The sequence below is a fragment of the Coccinella septempunctata genome, chromosome 1, assembly GCF_907165205.1.
Source record: "Coccinella septempunctata chromosome 1, icCocSept1.1, whole genome shotgun sequence".
NCBI classification, from domain to species: domain Eukaryota; kingdom Metazoa; phylum Arthropoda; class Insecta; order Coleoptera; family Coccinellidae; genus Coccinella; species Coccinella septempunctata.
In genome coordinates this window covers 49848854-49868500 of record NC_058189.1, presented here as the reverse complement: position 1 = coordinate 49868500, position 19647 = coordinate 49848854, and the positions used below count along the sequence as shown (strand labels likewise).

The window sequence follows — 19647 nt, the reverse complement described above, 5'->3', positions numbered from 1 at the left end:
TATGTAGCATTTATCAAGCTAAAAAGAGACAATGTCATGAAAAGATGGTAAATCATGAGATCTTACATACAACACTTGAATAACAATGAAAGCAAACAACCATGATAAGACTCACCCTCAGAAAAAAACATTAATAAGTACTTTAAAAAAATACATTGTATAACAATATAGTCATAAAATGCAAAAAAAAAGGAATCCAGAACACAGAGCATTCACAACAACCAATCGATGTGGTGTGATTGAAAGAAAATCAATTAATTTACAAATATCTAACGATCTAAGAGTCAACAATTTACTCATGAACAACATGTTCAATTGGACAGGTCGGTCGGACACAAATATGGTAAAAGCAAATAACTACACCTACTATCTTGATCTAATTTTATTCATTAAATTCAAATATGACGAATTAAGTCCGGCCAAATCAGTCCTATACTCCTATAATTAACAGTATTAGGAGTTCTCTTCATATTAAGCACCAAAATAAAAATTATGTTCATAAGCTCGAGCATGCGCTGATAATGCTGTTGAATGCAGTCTATCAGTATCTTGTAAATTAAACCTGACTTTTTATCTGTAGTAACTGGATCCTTCAATTTAATCAATTTGGTGCAAAAAAACGTTGCTGGAAGAGTAATAAATACATATATAAAGTTAATCCTCCAATTCTTGGTTTGGAATCAATTAAATAAAATAAACTCCAAAGTGTTGCTCTATGAATAAAGTTTATTATATTTATCGAAGGTTATAAGAAACTATTTACAAAACGCTTACCTATGAATAAAGAAACGACAATTGAAGTATATTCTTCACTTCTTTTCAATACAAGTCTATTCTATACAACTAATTAGTATTCTTTCAAAAACTACTGATTAAACGTCTAATCAATTATCCTAATCTACTAACAAAATTCAAATTAAAGAAATACGGTTTCTTTACATATATAGATTTTCCTGTGACTGTTATTCTCCAGGAAAGGATAGACCTTTTGTTGGTGACGATGATTTCGTCTTTGATAAGGTTTTTTATCGACCCTTCGTTTTGAACTCTAATAATTTTATTATTTTGAGGTCAATGACGTTACACTTTAGGAGTGATTAATATTTTTGAGTTGTCGGAAACATGCCTTTCCGTAGGGTATTCATTGATGATATCTCAAAAATCACAATTGCAAAAATAAGTGAACGCATAAGAAGTTCTTTAATCGATTATTGTCCTAAAAAGGCACACTTCCAAAACATCAATCACACCTGAAGAACATCATTGGCTTCAAAACACATAGGAAAATTATAAAGACGAATTCAGTATGTTCAACTATTTCCAGTCTATAAATGAAAAGGGTTGATTAAAAAACGTCATCTATTTTTTGTTTAAAATTAGCGTTGCCATTCAAAAAATCTCAACTAACCTAATTCCTTCATAGAGGGTGCATGAAAAACTCCTCAATTATACATGAAAAGCGTAAAAAAATAAAAATTGACCTACTTGAACATTTTTCTACAAAATAGTAAATACTGGATATATCAATTTCGTGGGTTACTTTTCACTCACTCTGTATGTTATGAAAAATGATTATTATTCTTCATTTTAAGATAAGCCACTGAAACCTCATGCTGGAATTGCTGGAAACTAATCAAAGTCATTATTTCAGGGATAATAAAGCTGAGGGAATTAATTAGGGCAACCAATACGGATCTCGAAGTCCACTTACGGCAAACTGATCTCGATTCCTACAGAGCTGTCCTCAAGGAGATAAAAACCAAAGAAATACACAATGTTGTAATTGACACGAAGCCCGAAAATATGCCGCATTTCCTGAAAGGGGTGAGTTGAGTTCATGATTTATGTATAACCTGGAACTTCATTAACTATTTCAACTACACTTATTGCTCAAATTCGGTTATTTCGAATGCGGAACTTGCAAAGATTCGATTTGCTCCGAGTCATGCTGTGCTGATTTTGATTGAGACATCGAGATCAATTCAACATAATGTCCTGTTTCAAATCTCAATTCAGTTTTCCACTGTTTTTGAGATCCCAAGGAGGGAGGGATAATTTAAAGATGTGTCTGGATTTATCCTGAAACTTTTTTAGTAAGAATTTGCTTATGCGTGGAATTATTGCCTTATAAACAATATTGAAAGAACAGGAATAATGTGACTAGTAGCTAGTAGTTAGTGCATGGTATTTCTGAGTACATTCTGATGCATTTCTTTATTCACCAATTTTATTGGCCGGCCATTTTGAACTTGAGAAATGAGGAATATGCGCTTCATCATAGACTGAATATGTTGTATGTATTAAAACAAAAATTGTTCTATTAGGACAATATTCTTAATCATGAATTAATTTGGAATGTTAGAATTTTAGAACATTACAGTTTGAATGTTCTATGAGCTGTTATTTTCGACATCAATGCATTTTAGATTTCAGGATAAAGAATATATTATAACATGAAATTGAATCATTTTCCTTAGATAGATTTTTCTTAGGTAGATTTTCCTTGGATAGATTTTCTTGAATAGATTTTCCTTGGATAGATTTTTCTTGGATAGATTTTCCTTGGATAGATTTTTCTTAGATAGATACCTTGAAACTCCCACCTGAGAGTACATCAACTATAAACTCTTTACTTACTCAAGATGTTTCATTTCTATATCTTCCTTCATAAACTAAGTCAATTCAATTGTTTACCAAACTGAAAAGAATCTCTCAATGTAGTAATTTTTGTAAGATCCTCATTTTGAACGTACCGTATATAATTCGCATGGGGAAAAATTGTTGGCCAGTGAATATAAGAAAGATTCGAAGTTGATATTATTACAGTTTTAGGTCTAACTCTAATTTAAAAGTACAAATCTGGGTCAGCTGATGACTGAAGTTAGGTACATAGGTTACGTTAATGTCAGCTGATGTGCTGATCTCGCTTGGCTGTTTTGCGAAAATGGACCTTATCGACTTGAGTGAATGGCACGAAGGGGTCTCGATTTTTTTTAATTCACAATTTATCTGTATATTTCGCGCCCGAATTTGGGTCACGGATCGTGCTACGTTATATGGAAAATGATTTTCTTACCATGGGTAAGCGTTTCCATGCTGGTTTCGTATAGAAAAGGACCCTGTCAACTAAATCTGTCTATAGAAAAGGAGATTGATTTTCAGGAATTATCAGACTCCTCCCGAAACTATAAGAAACGGTTACAGGCACCACGTGAAGTTGGATGCGTTTTCATTCGTGGAAAAAAATCTCGAATTTCTGAAGCTTTTTACTCCTATTTTCCATATGTTTTCCGAGTCGAGAGTAGTACGCTCCTATGCTCCGATTATTCGTCTTTCGTTTGGCATTTTTAGCGGACGTGAATATGCTGCGATTTTCGAAGGAATAGAGAATTCCCAAACCTCTAAATCAGCTGATTTTCGCCTCTCACCTCTCCTCTTACCTCGGTTTTTACGACGATTTTCCACTCGACATGCAAGTTTTGGTTAAACTGGAACTCGTAGATACACCTTTTGTAACCTCAGTGGATGAGAAATAATATGATGTGTGCTTAACGAAAATTTCAATCCGATATCTTGAAATATTAAGATTTTCTTCAGGAGTCACCCCGATTCCTGTGTCACCCGGTATATCTAATGCGCATACATTTGACACAAATTAGTAAAATTTTATCTGTTGCAAATTTAAGCTTCTTCCTCCCCACCAGTGAAACATTTTGTTCTGCATTTTTTAATACACCGAACAGTATGAAAGCTGTTTCGTTTTCAACGGGTTCATTGTTATGAAATAAATAGACGGCAGTAATCAATCTTTAGAAAATCTTGAACAATAGATCCCCAGGAATCAAGGATAATTCAAAATTTGCGTTACCAAAACCGTGGAAGGCTTCGAATGAAAAATGAAAAAAGATTGTGAACGAATTTTCTCCGCTTTATCTTTATCTCCCTCAAATCGGTGAGAAAGGTAGATAAAATCCTTTTTTATGTTCGACATCCAGTTGATGTATAACAACCTATCGTGGGAACAGTTTTATAGGCCATTGAACGAGGCAATTTCAATAGACGGAAGAAATCCTTGATGGCTCTCTCTGTGTTAATGACTGACAGTCATGCCATCAAGTTTTATGTTCAACCTAACCGGAACTGAACTCACATTGTTAAATGAAGAATTATATAGGTCAGTCATTATCTACGAGCTCTCTGTGGTTACATCCTCCCCTGAAGCTGGGGAATTTCCTGAAGTGGAAAATGTGGGTAATGCGACAGAATGAAAAGAAACTATAGAATCATTCCCGTGGTGTATTCCATAGAATTCAAAAAGACAATTTTTGTTGTTGAAGGATTTCAACACGTATCAACAAGCTACAATAGAGATGCACATATTGTCGCGATTCAGTCTCCCAGTAATATAATTATGTGCCTTTTTTCTTCTTTTTCTTTTTGAGCGCTTGTTTGTAGGATCGAGAACGTTATAATTTTTTCCAAGTATCTGATCTCTGTGTATTGAATTTTCTTGCATTTTCACCAGAAAACTACCTCAGACTCATTGATACAAAATCCGAACTCACTATGTTCATCAGTCCGTAAGCACTATATAAGGAGCCGAAGAAAAGAACTTAGGAATTGGAATTTTCATGTTAGCTGTCAAGAGAAAAGTTTACATCTGATTTTTTTTATATCTAAAAAAATACCAATTGAATGTAAACTCACCAACTATAGGTACTCCATTCACTTTCATAAAACCACTTGGTTGGTCATGGAAATTTAACACATTCCACACTATATAGTACGAAAATGTGAAGTTATGACCCTTGTCAAAGCATTTTTTGGTTTTAAATCAACGCTTTATTGTTGTCCGTTTTACGTAAAAGTCTCAGTAATTATGTATTTTATCACAATGTGAAATAACTTCGGAAAATTATGAAGAACATGATTAACGTTTATACAAACTGATAGAAGGGATTCCAAATCTAGTTATCTTGGTTTCTATTCGAGATATTCGACTTACTTTAGTGCTGTTCCGAGTTCGTCCTATTTTAGGTTTCTGTCGATGTTTCGATTCAATTTATGTGTGTTCTTCATGAAATTAAAACTTTCAGATCATTTCTCTTTCTTATATGTTATTATCTTCATTGAAGAAGAAAAATGAGTTTATTACAATTATACAAAAGACACAAAATGAATTAAGTCCCAAAATTAATGAAAAATATTTATATACTGGAATAATAATAAGGTCATTTCAAGAATGAAGTCGCAACACTAAATATCTTTGCGGATATATTTAAAGCCCTGGATGAAGACATAGTCTCCTAACACTATTCCGCAAGATCTGGGAACAAGGAGATGAGTCACGAGACTTCAGAGACGCTTTAGTTATCAACCTCTATAAGAACAAAGGCGATACGTCAAATTGCAACAATTACAGGGACACATCGTTGCTTAGCGTGGCCGGCAAAATTCTCTCAAAGATTATGGCTAATCGTCTGATTCCACTCTTAGAAAAGCTATTACCTGAATCCTAGTGTGGCTTTGGACCCAATCGAGGTACGATGGACCTAATTTTTACACTGCGACAGCTACGAGAGAGGGCCCGTGAACAACAATAAAGGATTTATACAGCCTATATAGATTTAAGTAAGGCCTTCGACTCGGTGAATCGGATAGCGCTATGGAAAATCATGGGACGCCTTGGAGTACCCGAAAAATTCTAAGGGTGACCGGCCACCGAATGCGAAGTTGAGCGTTTTTAATGCTAAATGACGAGCTACGTCACTCGATTCGTAGCTTGTCGATTATATTAGTACTGAAAACGCTCAGCTTCGCTCAACTTCGCATTCGGTGGCCGGTCACCCTTAGCAGTGTGCAAGAGCCTCCATACCAACAACACCGCTACACCATAATGGCTCTACAACCGACCATTTCTTAACCAACTCTGGAATTAAACAAGGCTGCGTGTTAGCGCCTTTACTGTTACTGTTCAATATTTTCTCCATAGCTGTCTCGATAATTGCTGACATGAGTATGTCTGTAAGAGGTGTTAGAATAAGATTCAGATTTGATGTAGGCCTATTCAACCTGAGGCGCCTCAGAGCAAAAACCCTTACAAAGTTCATCACGGAACTTCAATATGCAGACGACTACGCACTGATCGCTAGCAGCTCAGAGGATCTACAGATAATGTTGGACACCTATAAACATGAATATATACGAAGCTTCAGGTCTTAGACTCAATGTCGACAAAACCAAAATCCTGGTAAGTCCGCCAGAAAGCCTTCAAGTAGATATCAGCCTGGAGACCAAACTCTAGAAAAGGTCGAGCAGTTCAAATACTTGGGAAGCTTCATAAATACTAGGGCTAACCTAGACAGGGAAATACACAATCGTATCAATTCAGCATCACGGGCATTCTGGAAGCTAAAGGACAGAGTGTTTCAAAATCACAACTTCAATCTGAAGACCAAGACAGCTGTTTACAAAGCAGTGGTCCTTCCAACGGTTCTTTACGGAAGCGAAAGATGGACGCCCTACAGGCGACATATTAAGCAGCTTGAACAGACGCAACAACGTCATGTAAGACAAATAATGCACATCAGATGGTTCCACAAAGTTTCGAATGCAGAAGTCTTGCAACGCGCGAGTTTTACAACAATTGAGACTCAAGTAACAAGGGCCTGACTCAGGTGAAGCGGCCACATTCTGAGAATGCAAGACATAAGACTCCCCAAAATAGCTCTGTATGGCGAATTGACAGAGGGAGCCCGGAAACCAGGAGGCCATTATGAGCGGTTTAAGGATATACTACATCAATCCATAAAATCAGTTAATGCCAATCATAACTAGCGTTAGACAGGTCACACAGTCGCAATTAGACCTAAGAAATTATAAGTCTGTTCGCACTGTTTTTTTTTTGTCTTTTTGTAGATTTATTCCTGGTAACGGAATGCAGCAATGAATGAATGAAATATCTTTGAAACAGAAAGCAGATCAAATTTTTGAAACACCGGTAAACGGGAGGCTCTTCCACAAATCTGTGACTAAAAAAGTGTATAAAGAAATATAGGGTGTCCCATTTGAAAAACACCAATCCAATTCGATCTCTGAAATTGTAATTAATTTCTATGATCCGAAAAAAAAAATTTCAACATAATTAACCTCCTGCTTTCTCCAATTTTTTCAGATTCTTCAGCTGCAGATGAACGATTATAAGTACCATTACCTTTTCACCACCTTCGATTTGGAAGCGTTCGATCTGGAAGATTTCAAATACAACTTCGTCAACATGACTGCCTTTCGAGTTGTGGACACTCAGGATTTGTCTGTTAGAGAGCTTTTGAGAGACATGGCAGCATTCAGATCTGGCAGACCTGACCTGCTCCCCGTTTTGAATTCATCTTACATCCAGGTGAGTACACACTGCACTTTGAGGAAAATATCTGAGAACAAAATTGGAAACTTCATGATTTGCTTTGTACTGAGCTCAGCTATCTTGAATGAAATGTTAAAATCAGTGTCGCCACTGAAATACCTTCTACTTTGTAATTAGTCACAAACTGATTTATTTCAAACCGTTAGATATTATTTCGGGGGATAATATTTGTTTGAGGTTTTCACTTTCCCAATTCCCAATTTCATCCTGCTAGCCTCCTCCAATTCTTGAACAAGATTATTGGGTAGAGGAAAGGTTGATGAATAGTACGTAGTATATAATTGACAAAGGACAATCCTGAAAAATATATCACAACTATCAAATTTTACACTACCGGTTGAGTCGAATATACAAAGACACAGAGAATGCATGAAAAAACAAACGTTGGAAGAAACAAATATAAAAATTCGGCGAGCAAAACAAGCAAAAAATTATGTAACGAAAGCACAATATTAATTCTACCGACAAGGTGGTCCAGAATTTTGAGGATAATAATTTATATACAATTTAGTTAATATTTCAATTTTTCTGTATTTATGTGTCGATTTTTTCTCTTCACTTGTCTAATACATGGATTTCATGTTTGAAGGAAGAAATAAAGCATAATTTATTCTATAGTAGTATTATGTCCCTAAATTTTCAGTTTCAGAAAAAAGTGTAGATGAAGAAGTACCTACCCTTTTTTTCTCAACGTTGAAGTCCAGTGATAATTCTGGACCACTTTGTATAAGTGTTTACTTCCATTCAAATCTTAATAATTAACGTGACGACTTCCATATTTCTTCTGACCACAATCAGTCAAAATGATTAAGGGAAAATATACTACTAGCTATTGTACATCCATCAGACAAAATGAACCCACCGAAGTAACTTCATGAAAAATTGTTTTGGGAGAGAGAAAGAAATGATGAATATACTCTCGGAAATGTCGGGTAAAGTTTACCATTATGAAATTAAAGTTTGCAATTTTCTCATTCTGCCATGTTTCATTGAATACATTCAGTAACCTTACTGATATTTATGATATCATTTTACTGAAGTTGATAGGTGATCGATTTTCACGAAGGAATCTTGAATATTCTTCTACGTGGTCTTCATAAATGATTGTTACATGTGGTGGTGAGCACAAACAAAATATTAATATTTTTTAACTCTTTTTCCTCTAGACATGGCATATTTTTTGTTGTGTTTATTTATAGTTTATCCAATTTCGAGATGCTATAGTGGCTTAATGTTTCAGGAAAGTTTTATTCTTAGGTTAATCATACCAAATTTTGTAACGGGTTTAGTTTTCAAGGGTTTAATCTCGAGCGCCAGCTATTCTTTCAATAAGGGAGAAATAGCAAACCCACCCAGGTATCTTCTACTAGTCGGAGACAGAGTTAGGTGTTATCTAAGGTGGTAGCGATAACAAGTACTTCAAAACCGAATTTATCACGATAAATTTAATCTACATTGAACCATACAATGATCTCCTAGTCAAGAAAAATATACAGCTGATGACCAAGGAAAACAGAAATGTAACAAATAATATGTCACGGTGGTGAGAAATTCAAAATCAACACAGTGAAATTAATGAATGGAACAATATTCAAATTAATTATTTTCAGTCAAAATATCAGGTATTAAAGAAAGAAAGTAATCAATAGCGATCGCTTTGATTCCTTCTGAGACAATAAGGGATGTACGGGGTTTATACAAAATTCACAGTAACCGGTTGTCTCAGAAAGATCTAAGTCCCTGTAACCGGTTAATTTAGCGATGGGTTTGATCCCGAGCACTTTAAGTGATTTTCAGAGTACAGGCCAATCAGAATTGAAACTATTCAATAAACGGGACGGGGTTGTTTCAGGTGAAACACAATGCAATAATTTACAGGATAACGGGGTAGTTTATCGTGGTCTCTCCGTGGCAACCGCGGGTGTACCGCCGAGCATTACCAGCGGAAAGACTTCGAGACCTCTGCCGATTGGTTTCAGTCACCAGAGAGCCAGGCGACAGAAGTCTGCGGTAAACGGGAAAACTAAACGGAACACAACAGGGGAAGGACTGGATAGGCTTCTGTGGTCTTTTCGTGGCAACTTTGGGTGTACACGCCAAGCATTACCAGCGGAACGACTTCGAGACTCCCGTCGGTTGGTCTTGGTTCACCAGAGAGCCAGACGACCGAAGTCTGCGTTAAACAGGGGGATTAACAATAAGAATTAACACAATTAAACTAATGAAAGAATGAAACTTTGAATCACTAAGTATGCGGTATCAAGAAAAGCCTTACGGTTTGCTCTGGTACGGTCACACCACTAATTAGAAAAAAGAAAAACAGATCGCGGGATCCTCGAATTCAGAAAATTAATAGCGGAATCAAATCAAGAGCTGAATAAAGAATCAAGTCAAGAGCTGAATGAAGAATCAAATGAATATCGCACACAGATTAAGGAAATAACTGCCGAATCATGAATAATTGCCGAATAATGAATAATTGCCGAATGATGAATAACGTTCGTCTGGTGGTGCGGCCATATTTATCAACTTTCCAACATGTGGACGGTCATGTGACCGAAAGTGCATCAAAAAATTCGGTATTTCTCGAATATTCTCCCCAGAAGAAATATTCTCGGTGGGGTTATGTCTTTGTCGGTAAAAGAAACTGTCGTTATCTGCCATCCACGTTGTTTTATGCTGAATTCGGTGTGTTTTTGTGGACGGAAAAACAACGCTGAATGCAGAAAGACACTTTTTCTTGTTCTTTGTTTTTAATTATTACGGCAGATTATTGATGGAAATTTCAATTTACGGAATTTGAATTTGGAGACTGGGGAGGGTTGATACGTTTTTTGGAACTTTTATTTTGGAAACTGAATTATATGAAGAAACAGGACTTTTCTTATATTATATAATTCTTCAATTAATCGTTCAACAAAATAAATATAGAAATCTCAAAACATAAACATCTTATTTTGTACAGAACGTTGAACACGAAAACATGCAAAGTGTCTCAAGCCTCCCCACATACGGGAGGATTGATACGATGTACTGGGAGGCATGAGACACCAATTGAAAATATGAAAATATGAAGTCCCATTGGCATCACTTGCAAATGTCACATATAAACATTTTTGTGCCTTTTCTAACACCCGTAAATTTTTCGTGGCGCCATTGCGAGCACACCTGACACCTGATTCAGAATTCGTTCGATCTAGAGGATGAAAATGAACCATTGCAATATATATAGGCTACATCTTCGCCCTCTCAATCATATTCTTCAACTGTGTCATCCTCATTGTCCGAAATACCCCGGTCTACATACTCTTTCTTTCGTATACCTCTTTTGTTTGATTTTCTTGGTTCTTGTTCTGCCTTGGCTATGTATGCTGCTGGATGTACTAGGATTAGTTAGCTCAGTAGGTGGGTCAGCAATGATACTTGCTTGCTTTGGTCCCATAGGTGTAGAAAAATCAGGAAATGGTCGGTTAGTCGCTTCCGCACAAGAAAAGTCGGCCTCGTTAAATACATGAGGATTGTACGGATAAATTCCCGTTGTTAAAAATCCCCTTGATATGTTGGATGGTGAAAACGCCTTCATGTAGGCCTATCCAACTAGCTACGGAATATTTTTTGAAGATGATACATGTATCAGGCCTCCCTACGAGAAATGTCTCAAACCTCCCTGAAAGCTATTTTTAAAGTGATTCATGTTTTCATCTTATAATCATATATTTTGAAAACCACATAAAACTGTAAATTGAGTAGTTTTATGCCTATTTCCCAGTGAAATATTTGTTTATGCCGAATAATTAATGCATGATCATAAAACCCTTAGGTAACTTGAGTGAAAACTTACAATTTCTCACCTCGAAACACTCTTTGTTGAATATTTCACAAACAAACTATTGTTAGCCTTACAGATTAACGTCACGGAATGCCCTCTGCCAAAGAATAGCGTTCACTAGTATAATACTTTTGAAAACGTCTACAGACCGCGGATATAAGCCTGTATCAAGCCTCCCCATGTATCAATGCTCCCTAGTCTCCCCTATTAATCAGGATTCTGAAAAATATTTCCAAAATGAAACGGAATAACTATATTGAAACTGTAATCTCCATCAGACGGTGTTACATTGCTTCAACTGGACAATTCAGGGAAACGGACATTTAAAACGAGGCTTGATTTTATATAAAACAATCAAATATCGTTACGATTTTTAAACATAAAATAAAATCGTAACATTTGTTGAGATTTAATATCGGCAGGTGATGTGCATCTGAATTAATTTCGTTTATTATTCAAAAATATTTGAATCCTAAATAAAGGTTTTCTTCTGTCTAGTATTTCTTCTAGTATTATGAAAGAAAAAAAATATCATCCATAGCTACATTGCCCAAAAAAATAAATGTTATCGTTCGTTGAACTTCAGAACCCCACCAGCAAGTAATATGATTCTCTAGTCAATTTGATATTGGTGTTTATTGAGGATCGCATATGTAACAGCTCCACTACTGCAGTACTGTTCTACTGAAATTCATCCTGTATATAGATGCGGAATAATCCTGAAACTGCGGTTGGACCAATTTGAACTTTAACTCCGATAAATGTGTATGCTTCACTCTTTCGTTATATAAAGTTCCGAACTTTCGGTGAACTAATCTGCGCCCCTATAACAGGATATCAAATAACAGAAGCCATTTCGTAATCCCTTCCATAATGAAGGGAATAACGCCGAAACAAATTTAAACGAAAAGAGAAAAACATGGGACCCTTTGGCGTCGGTCGCCATCGAATAAAATAATCCCGCAAGTGAAGCTGTTGTTGCCAATTCTTTGTCCATTGCCAACAGTTCATCGTAGGCTCCGCTGAGGACAGACTTGTCCACAGGAATTTCGCAGTAATTGTATCGTTCTCACTGGTGCGTTGTCGGTCTAGGTCGAACTCCTGGAGGATTCATCTAAATTCATTTGAGTTTCAAAAAGTTTTATTCGAAATATATAACGAAGTCTGATTGGGGAAAAAGGGGTCTGTCCTGAACATCTAAATTACGAGGACTAAGGTATTGTATATCAGAAGGAAATCCAAATAAAACCACATTGCTAACGAATTGGCGAATGCGCCGGATACACTTAAAAAATCCTTCTTTCCATCTCTTATGTACACTGCGCAAAAAAATTAACGCACATTCTGAAAATCTCAATTTTAATGAAAATTAACTCTACATTGACTTCATAACTTATTTTTTATGTTCTCTCGGGAAGGTTTTGAACGAAACAAGACACATTAAATGGAAGAAAAATTCAGGATTTCACCGAATCTTATGTGAAAGAAGAGAAATGAACAACTTTCAAAATACTGAATTGCTGATAAGTGATTCAATACTTGGTATTTCCACCCCTTGCGTAAATTACAGCTCGGCAACGACGGTTCATACTCAGAATGATCTTAAAATGTTCTGATCTGATCCTTCCCAGATTTCTCCGAGTTGGATTCCTAAGTCATTAACAGTAGCTGGATGATTTTCTGAACTTCTCAGCCTTCTATTGAGGTTGTCCCAAACTTGCTCAATCGGATTGAGATCTGGACTTCTTGCTGGCCATTCCATTCGAGAGACTTCAACCTCTTCAATGTACTCCTGAACGATGCGCGCACGATGGGGTCTTGCATTATCGTCCATAAAAATGAAAGTTTCACCAATGTATGGGGCAAATGGCACTACATGCTCTTCAAGAATGTTCCTTATATGCTTATCAGCATTCATAGCTCCATTATCAACGACCACTAGGTCTGTGCGAGCAGTCAAAGATATTCCACCCCATACCATGATCGATCCTCCCCCGAAACCAGTAGTATTCAGGAAATTGCACTGAGCATATCTTTCATGTGGACGTCTGTATATAAGGGAACGTCGATCACAATGGTGGAGGCAGAATCTAGACTCATCTGTGAAAAGAACTCTTTCCCAATCGGCTTCTTCCCAATGGATATGCTCTCTCGCAAAATCCAAACGCACCCTTCGATGGGCTGGGGTAAGAGCTGGGCCTCTTGCCGCGACACGAGGCCTTAAATCATATTCTCTGAGGCGATTTCTTATTGTCTGAGTGCTAATTTGCACCTCATGAGTTTGCTCAAGCTGAATTTGAAGGAGGCGAGCGGTTGCAAACCGTTGTCTCAACGAAGAAATTCTCAAGTAATGTTCTTGAATGGCAGTTGTTACCCGTGGTCTACCCTGTCTGCAACAGTCTGGATACACTTGTACGGGAAACTAAAAAACTTTCTGCAATTCTTGTGTATGTCCACCCTTCTTCTCGCAAAACTACCGCTAGGGCACATTCCTCTTGGGTCAAATTGCGTGTTTCGCGTTGCATAGCGATCGACTGTAGAAAATCAAACGAAAGAAAAACTATTGATCACTAGAATTGATCGAGAACAACTGATTTTAGAATGGAGTCAATACATTCAAAATCTGATAATATCATCTTTTTTATTCCTGCTGGAAAAAAAGCATCTGTATCTATTGAAGAAAACCGTTGAAAGTGATAAATAATTATTTTCTTATCAAGTGCGGAAAGTGATACTTGCACGAAACTGCCGTTGCCCGAACGATGCGAAGCAGAGTTCGGGTAAGCAGTTGAGTGCGGGCAAGACACTTTCCGCAAGAGTTAGGAACAATATTTTTTCTACAAGCGCTTGAAATATAGAAATGTATCCATTTCACGAAACAGATCATATCTCATTTGATTAATTCATATATAATGACAGACGTAATTCTGCATGTCATTACTATGAGTTTCTCATCGTTGACGTTCTGTGCATAGAAACATGATAGAATTCAATTTTCTCTATAATATTTGCGTGCGGGAAAAACCCCTGCTAATCCATTCCCGCACGCAAATGCGTGCGGGAAAGAAATAGCAGGCGTTTTTCCCGCACCCTTTGGAAAAGTGACTCTTTGCAACTTGGAATGCGTGCGGGAAAAAGGTTGAACGCGCACGCTTGTAGAAAAAATAATTATCATTGAGAACACCTTCAGTTGTAGAATAAATTTGAGATTTCCATAATGTGCGTTAATTTTTTCGCGCAGTGTATATGATACCAACCCTCAAGGTCAGTTTAGGGTTTTTTGAGAATTGGCAAGGTGTTTATCTTGGAAAGCTCATTTATATCGAATATTACCTGGAGATTAATTTCGTTGATAATTATGTTGAAATATTTTAAATTCCCGGATAATGCGATGATGCAAGCTGAGAATTATGTGCAAACAAAAAAATTCACCTAGAAAATTCCACAGTCTACTTGACGACAAATATTTTGAACGCACATTGTAAGGGGTTGTCATAAATCTGCAACGAAATTAATATTTCTTCAACACATAGGTATTTAGATCAAAATGAAAACGTTGAAACCCTTCAATTGATTTTTAATTACCCTCATTTTCTGGTAATGAAACTGAGTGTTTCTCTTCAAACCCTAGCCGCAACTCCATCCAACTTTCCTTTTTCAAATGGAAACATAAACCATATGTGGGCTCGTTGGAAAGCTCACAGAAAATCAATTCCAACCATTTTAATTTTGTTATCAGAAAAATCTTATGTAAAATATCAAAATTAATAGTTTCTCAACCCATAACTTAAAATTAAGAAGATGGAACACGTTGTTCCGATTTCTTGGCATTGAAATTGGATACTTTTCTGCGACTCTACCTAATAGCTCACGGAAAAACGAATCTTACCATACTCTTTATTTTTATTTCAGTTTCTGTTTATCGGGAACTCAAAAAATTCTGAAACAAACAAGCTATCATCCAAAAATATCTTTCCTACAACAAAATTATTATTATTCATTATCACAAACTGTGTATCTCTCGAAACGTCGAGTTCATAGTCTTCAACCTGTAAAGGGTGATTTATCAATTTTTCATCAAGGTGGTCCCTCCAATTCAATTCTGTAGTAACTTTTTTTGTGAATTGTCAGCGCAAAAAATGGTTAACACATTGTAATATTTTTAATACTCGAAAGCTGGAGATATTGATTACTTGTATGAAATGATTGAGAATACTTGTGCATCGTTATTATTGTCTGTCAGGCGCTGTCGGGCATAAATATACTACATATAAGCTTCCACTCTCATCATTTCAATTATTGTTCTCATCTATTAGGTGTCAGACCCTCTATATGACTTTGTCATTACTTAATGTGGATTTGTCATCGTTTCTCAAACCCCTTAATCCATTATTATGTTGAATGAAAAATTGAAGCCATTATACTTATGACAAATAAATAACTCGTTTCTTTCGAATGGAGTACTTTAATCCTTATTTGATATGACTGTAGGTACTTGAATATACATACAACATTCAATCCAAATAGCGAAATTTTATCTGATTAAACTTATATCAGACGTATCGAAGTTTGATACCAGCGCAAGCTTCGTCAGACCTGCCTTTGCATTAGAGGCCCTGACCTGAGTCCACTTCTCTTTCGATTTGCCTAATGAAAGGTCTCAAGGCATCAAAACAATTATTTTCTGCATCTTTTTCGGCTTCTTCCTCTTCGTCATGAAGCTTTCTTTTCTTATTAGACTTCTTTATCTTCTTATTATTTTTATCGCTCACATTTTTTATTTTTAAGCAGTTCCTAAAACGTCAATTTCATGCAGAGAGTCAGTGTGTGCCAGCAAGCACAGCAGGTTTGGTCCATTCGGTTGGTTCCTTTTTCTTGGCGGAGCAAAAAATGTGGCCATTCTTTATGTTGTATCGCACCACAAGACAAACGAAAAGACTTTGCCAGAAAAACTGACTATATTAGGAGAGTTGTGACAAGTTGTCACAGAAAATGTGACAGAAAATGCATAACTATAGCCAGAACAATAATCCGTGATTTCGAAATGAGAAGACTGAAACATATGAGAAAAAATATACCTAATAACAATTCAAACATAATATGCAACAATGTATGGATATAATCGAAATTTTTGTGAAAAACCAACTTTTTGAAATTTTTCGTATACGAAAGTCGTACTGCTCTCACTTTTTTTTTCAAAAACTTCTTCTGAACGTTTTTAAAATAGATTAAATAATAGATTAAATTTGCTACAATATGATACTAGAGCTGTCTCTGTAGGCCTAATACTTCAAGCCCCTAATAATTCATAATTTTTTTCGAATTTCGGATTTTTTGCAATTTTGTCGTTTCGAACGAATTTTGACCCTTAATATTCGGTTGAAACCTTGTACATTTATGATGGGATGTTAAATGAAAGAGAAGTGTGAACGATGATGTTTAAGATAAGCTAAGAATAATGAAGTGGAAAAGATATGTTAAACAAATGTTAATAAGTTTATTCTTTGGGAAATTGAGTAATATTAAAAATCAAAAAACTTTATTGATTTAGCCCTCTTGGAAGGTCCCGGTTGGGGTTCGTCCGTATCTGGATTGACGTATTGGGATGTCATATCCCATCAGGCATACATTTTCATTCTGTATACATAAACTGCTACAATTTATTGTTTATTTGGACAGATCATGTATTATTGCTTGTTAATATTTAATACTTTATTTACTTTACTTATTTTAATTTTTTTTGTTTTGATGAAACAACTTCGACTTTCTGTTGCAGAAATCTTCTTCTACATTTTTCCCCTAATAAATTATGCACATAATTTATTCTTCGAAAACATTGATTATTTATTCTCGTATCACTTCTTAACTATGAACTGATATTTGGACCACCTCATAACAACATAATGAGTTTTTCTGTACTGATTAAAATGAATATTTAAATTATCCACAAAACCTAATCCTTGATCAGACGGAACGAGTTTTGTTTATATTGTGTGTTTCCCGAATGTTGCAGGCAGAAGCTGCCCTCATGTACGACTCTGTATACGTGTTCGCCCTAGGACTTCAAACTTTGGAGCAATCGCACTCCCTGGCGTACCCCAACGTATCTTGTGATAGAGAGCAGCCTTGGGATGGGGGGTTAAGCCTCATTAACTACATAAACATGGTGAGTTTCCATTTCGAAACGTCATCAATCAATCGTGACAGGTGATCGTGAATATATGAATGTTTTCATTCAGATGAAAACTTGACAATAAGACATAATGTACTATTAAGCTTGTAAAAAACCATTCTTGTTCGAAATTATGTTGAAGTAGTAGATTATACATTTAGGTCTAGGGAGTAGAAGGCAAATTTTTCCCGTGGTCTATACAGGGTGTTTATTCAAGATGCGGCAAAAATGCAGGAAGGGATTCCTTACCGAAAACATTAATATTTATTTCGTGAAGAAATTTGGTCATATGATTATGTTCCCTACTGGAATATGGGATGTCAAATAGGTATATATGGGAACTCTTCTTCCGTTTTCATTGGTGAAATTTCGTTGTCTTCTATTATTCTGAACAAAAAACTTAGGTTTCGTGTGGTCCCAAAAAAATGTAACCTCAAAAGGGTGTTTTGAGTGATTTTTGGGTTATATCCATTCAAAAAATCCGAACATCGCCAAGGAACCTTATAAAATTTCTAGAGCACTAAAAAAGTCTAGGATAATCTCACAAGGTTGCTAATGAAGCCAAAAGTAATAAAAACTTTTGTAGGAATTAAATAAATCCTTATTGGACGATGACTGGACTATTGATCAATTTACAGGTTGGTTTAAAAGGTCTAAGCGGTCCTATAGAGTTCAAGGAGGGTAGACGTATTCAGTTTAAGCTAGATCTACTGAAACTAAAACAACATTCCCTGGTGAAGGTAGGTGAATGGCGTCCAGGGTTTGGAGTGAATGTAACAGACCGAGGGGCCTTCTTTGAAGCTGGTACTACCAACGTTACCTTGGTGGTGACGACAATATTGGTGAGAATGTACAGTTACTCAGTTCGATGCATGGAATGATGATTATTTCATAGAATCTGCTGTATGAGAATTGGCTGTTTTCCCAAATTTCGAGATATATAGCATTGAAATCCTCATATCACAAATATATATTTTTTGTTTCAACATATTGCATTTTGTCTGTATTCGGTTACGGAAATTCCGATTTCAGAAGTGTTCTCTCACAAATATTCCACCTCACATATTCTACTGATAGCCTCACCTAGGTCGCCGTAATTTCCAATTCCCGGAGCTCTGGAGAAATAGTAGGTACTGATATCCATATCGCTATCACTATTGCTATAACTGAACACTGACATTCAAACCACGTTCCTAATTCACCAGTAAAATCTAGCCGATTTCGTAAAGAATTAATTCGACAACAGGAAATGGCAGTTATTGTCACAGGCACTTATTAGTTGGGGAGCCCAAGAGGGTAATTCGGGATTTACTAGAGCGTGTCAGAATAATTTAAGTGGAGATACCCTGGACCCTGTAGAGCACCTCTACCAGAAATTAGACCTGTATATAGTGGGAATTGTCTAGAATAGCCGTCAGAATAGTAAAAAAGACGATCATTTTACATACTCGAGCGTGTCAAATTAAGATATATGCGGTTAATTACATGTGGAAAATTATATATTTTCTCAATCTGACAAAATGTGTGGGAGGGCGCCAAACTTGCAAAAAATAACGTCAACTGTAAATTCTCGAGCGCGGTGGCTCTTTTTTCTTATTTGGAAACTTATGATACAAGAATAACGAAAAAAATATAATCTGACAGTTTCAGCAAGCCGAAACAATTAAAATTGGCCATAAAAGTCACAAAAATCAGTTATTTTTAATCATCTCCTCTCCTGGGCTTCAAATTGTGTTCACATTCATTAAAAAACTTATTGAGTATAACATTTTCTACAAATTTTGTTTCTTTGAACGTTTTTGATACATATATGGCGATGAATGTACTGGGTTTCTACATTGACCTTGGTCTTTCGCATGTGTGGCTAAGCTCCCCGGCCTTATATCGCCTTCTAACTCGAAAACGGTTAAGAGTGGGTATGTAAAATTGCATCATACAAAAGTTGTTTAAAATTTTGTTATCAACAACTTTCATAATGAATACAGAAACGATGAAAGGTAGAGGAAGAGAGGTAATCTAAAAAAATGCCTTTTTATCATCTTCAAAATGTCTGATTAGTGTCAGGTTAATGGGTCAACACGTCTGCAACACCAAGATTAACCATCTGAATGAAAATCTGACACGCTCAAGTATGTACATTCAACGATTTTTTTGAAAATGTCAAAGGACTGCTGTGACCTTGCGTCTCGTCCGAATTGTCGGTCTCTTGACAAGTAGCTTCCT

General features: G+C 36.1%; 1 protein-coding gene across 6 annotated transcripts in view; it reads left to right on the top strand.

The window, feature by feature from the left end:
- Positions 1–19647, top strand: part of LOC123316835 (glutamate receptor ionotropic, kainate 2) — a 145884-nt gene that overhangs the window by 75581 nt on the left and 50656 nt on the right. For all 6 annotated transcript variants that reach the window (XM_044903097.1, XM_044903119.1, XM_044903112.1 and 3 more), the window contains exons 5-8: positions 1652–1824; positions 7175–7399; positions 17266–17418; positions 18063–18266. In XM_044903097.1, coding sequence (XP_044759032.1) covers positions 1652–1824; positions 7175–7399; positions 17266–17418; positions 18063–18266 — 755 coding nt within the window. The remainder of the gene's footprint in view (positions 1–1651; positions 1825–7174; positions 7400–17265; positions 17419–18062; positions 18267–19647) is intronic.